The sequence below is a fragment of the Etheostoma cragini genome, chromosome 14 (genome assembly GCF_013103735.1).
Source record: "Etheostoma cragini isolate CJK2018 chromosome 14, CSU_Ecrag_1.0, whole genome shotgun sequence".
Taxonomy (NCBI): Eukaryota; Metazoa; Chordata; class Actinopteri; order Perciformes; family Percidae; genus Etheostoma; species Etheostoma cragini.
This window is the reverse complement of record NC_048420.1, coordinates 5,934,931-5,937,496: the sequence shown is the minus strand read 5'-3', so window position 1 is coordinate 5,937,496 and position 2,566 is coordinate 5,934,931. Positions and strand designations below refer to the sequence as shown.

At 48.6% G+C, this 2,566-nt stretch overlaps 1 protein-coding gene across 1 annotated transcript in view; it reads left to right on the top strand.

Moving 5' to 3' along the window:
- The first annotated feature begins 243 nt into the window (after positions 1-243).
- kcnk9 (potassium channel, subfamily K, member 9) overlaps positions 244-2,566 on the top strand; it is a 58,429-nt gene continuing 56,106 nt past the window's right edge. The window contains exon 1 of the mRNA XM_034891426.1: positions 244-1,598. Coding sequence (XP_034747317.1) covers positions 986-1,598 — 613 coding nt within the window. The 5' untranslated portion in view covers positions 244-985. The remainder of the gene's footprint in view (positions 1,599-2,566) is intronic.

The following is a 2,566-nucleotide window of genomic DNA, read 5'->3' as shown; positions in this document are numbered from 1 at the left end:
CTAAGAGTACAGGCAGATCCTCAGGCCAACAGTTGGATGAATCGTGACACTTGGAAGAAGAGAAAAACACAGAGCCAGGAGGAGCAACGCCCACCGATTAGAGCCTGGAGAGTGTGTGTGTGTGTGTGTGTGTTTGTGTGGAGACAGAAAATGCCGAGCCTTTAAAATACGAGCAGATTGTGACACGAATGGTTAACAAAGGCCCCCCCGTACCGCGCATGTAGTCTTTTTTTGTTCTTTTTTTAATCAGTTTAAACTGATCAGACTGTACTGGAGGGAAAGCTTGGATGTGCGCAACGGAGCAGAAGTGCCACTGCGGGCGCGGAGCGCGCTGTTGCCTGAAATAACTTGGCTTATTCAAGCTTTAAAGTATGTTCTTTCATTCTTATCTTCCACACAGTCTATAAAAGACATGGTGGGAACACTGTTCTTTGCAATGGAAACTGTTGTCGAGGATGATTCGTTGTGCTTGGAATGCTATTCTTTATTCCTCCAACAACTGGTGAGTTGATCCAGGAATAAAGCGTCTGGAAAGGGGAGATAATGCTGTGAACATGTTCGGTCCGCGCATCGTGTGAGTAACGTTTCCCAACTTGGTGTGTTGCTCTGCGATCCTCTGTGACCCCTCCGCTCTTATCCGCCACTCAGCACATTTGTGATGAGGATGTCAGCAGTTTGTGAGGACCATTTAAGAATTCCACCGAAACTGGATGGGCTTTTTTGCATATGGTGGATGGCTGCTAAAAATAGCTTGCACGCTGATGAGGTTACGATGAACAGGTTGGTGTTCAGCTGAAACTTAGAGACATGCGGAAAGATGTCCAGTTCCAGGACATTTTAATCAAAGACACAGCGAGTGGAGCATCAAAGTAAATAAATATACAAGGATCTGTCACCGGTCACTTAACTGATTGGAAGAATTGCTTGACATCAGCGCACTTGAGGAACACAGAGACCAACAGGCGATCTGGGGAGCAGCTTGTTGATGGCACTGCGCACCGGGAGGACTTGGTTTGGGCAGGTCTTGCGCAGGGTCTTTCGGCTGCAGGGCTCCTGGTCCAGGCGATCGAGCAGTCTCTTGTGTCTCTCCGCCAACCAGGAGCAGGATCTGGGAGTGTGTCCCCGGGATCACTACAAGGCGGGGGGGTTCCACCGCTGCTCCGACTCCGGCGTGCACCGCGGCCACCGTCACCGGAGCGCACCTTTCTGCGTCTCTGCTTCAAGGCGCTGTCCACACGGCTTCCCCAACGCTTGCTGCGCCTTCCCGGGGAATCCGAGGGGACATGAGCCCCTCGGTCGCCGGTTCCTGTTGGCCATGAAGCGGCAAAACGTGCGGACCTTGTCCCTGATCATTTGCACGTTTACGTACCTGCTCGTCGGGGCCGCCGTCTTTGACGCCCTGGAGTCCGACTTCGAGATGCGGGAAAAGGAGCAGCTGGAAGCCGAGGAGAAGCGTCTCCAGGGGAAATATAACATCAGCGAGGATGATTACCGCAAACTGGAGAGCATCATCATGGAGGCAGAGCCCCACAGAGCCGGGGTGCAGTGGAAATTCGCAGGGTCGTTTTACTTTGCCATCACGGTCATAACCACCATAGGTAAGTATCAGTGTTTTTATTTTTTTGGTGAGTTCCAGTTTCTAAAAAACAGAATAGAGCTCATAACCAGTGCAGGTGCCTCTCGGTGTCGGAGTCTCATCACTGTTGCTCAACAGGACATAGTTTATTATGATAACAGTTACATTGTCAAGTCAATAAAACAGAAAGTAGGCAGAAATATGGCGAAAGCATATGTTCGTGTTCACGTTCGGAGCAGTCCCAAAGTATCCGACCTGATCACAAATATGTCTGCGGAGTCTTAAGATAGTTAAGATAGAAGTTTTTGAGCAACATGTTGCAGTACAGTCCCTTGGCGGTCCGAAAGGAGTTGTAGCCCATACTTGATGGAGCTCAGTGTCTGACCGTGGCGACACCACGGTCCAACAGCACGAGGACATTTGGATTTATACAACATAACACTGGGGGGTGACTAGCGCACTCAGCTGGGTGTTAAAACACACATGTGGGTTTCCGTTGGCGCAGCTGGAGTGGGCTACGAATTCAACTTTGACGAGTTTAGTGGGTTAGAGACTGTGGGGAGGAGATGTGACGGAGGCTTCGGGGACGGGACTGGCTGAGAGAAGCAGCAAGGTGGTGCTGAAAGGACAGCTCCTCTGAGTTCCCGATCCCAGTCAGAAACAAGCTTCCTCGCCACAGTGAGTTCCACCAACACGTGGAATCTGGCTCGGGGATCGGCGCACACGTACAAAAACACACATATTATACCAGAACAACAAATAAACAGAAAATACAGAAAAATAACATTTATACACATTATATATATACGTGTTACTTTTGACATTTAGACATTTAAATGTCTATTTCTTAGGTTTAGGATTTGACAGTACAGAGCTTTATTTGAAAAAAAGATGGGTGAGCTATGAGAGCCGGTGATCACGAGAAGTAAAAAAAATAAAAACTGCAAGTACAAATCAATTCAGTTTAAATAAATACATTAATTGCTTACG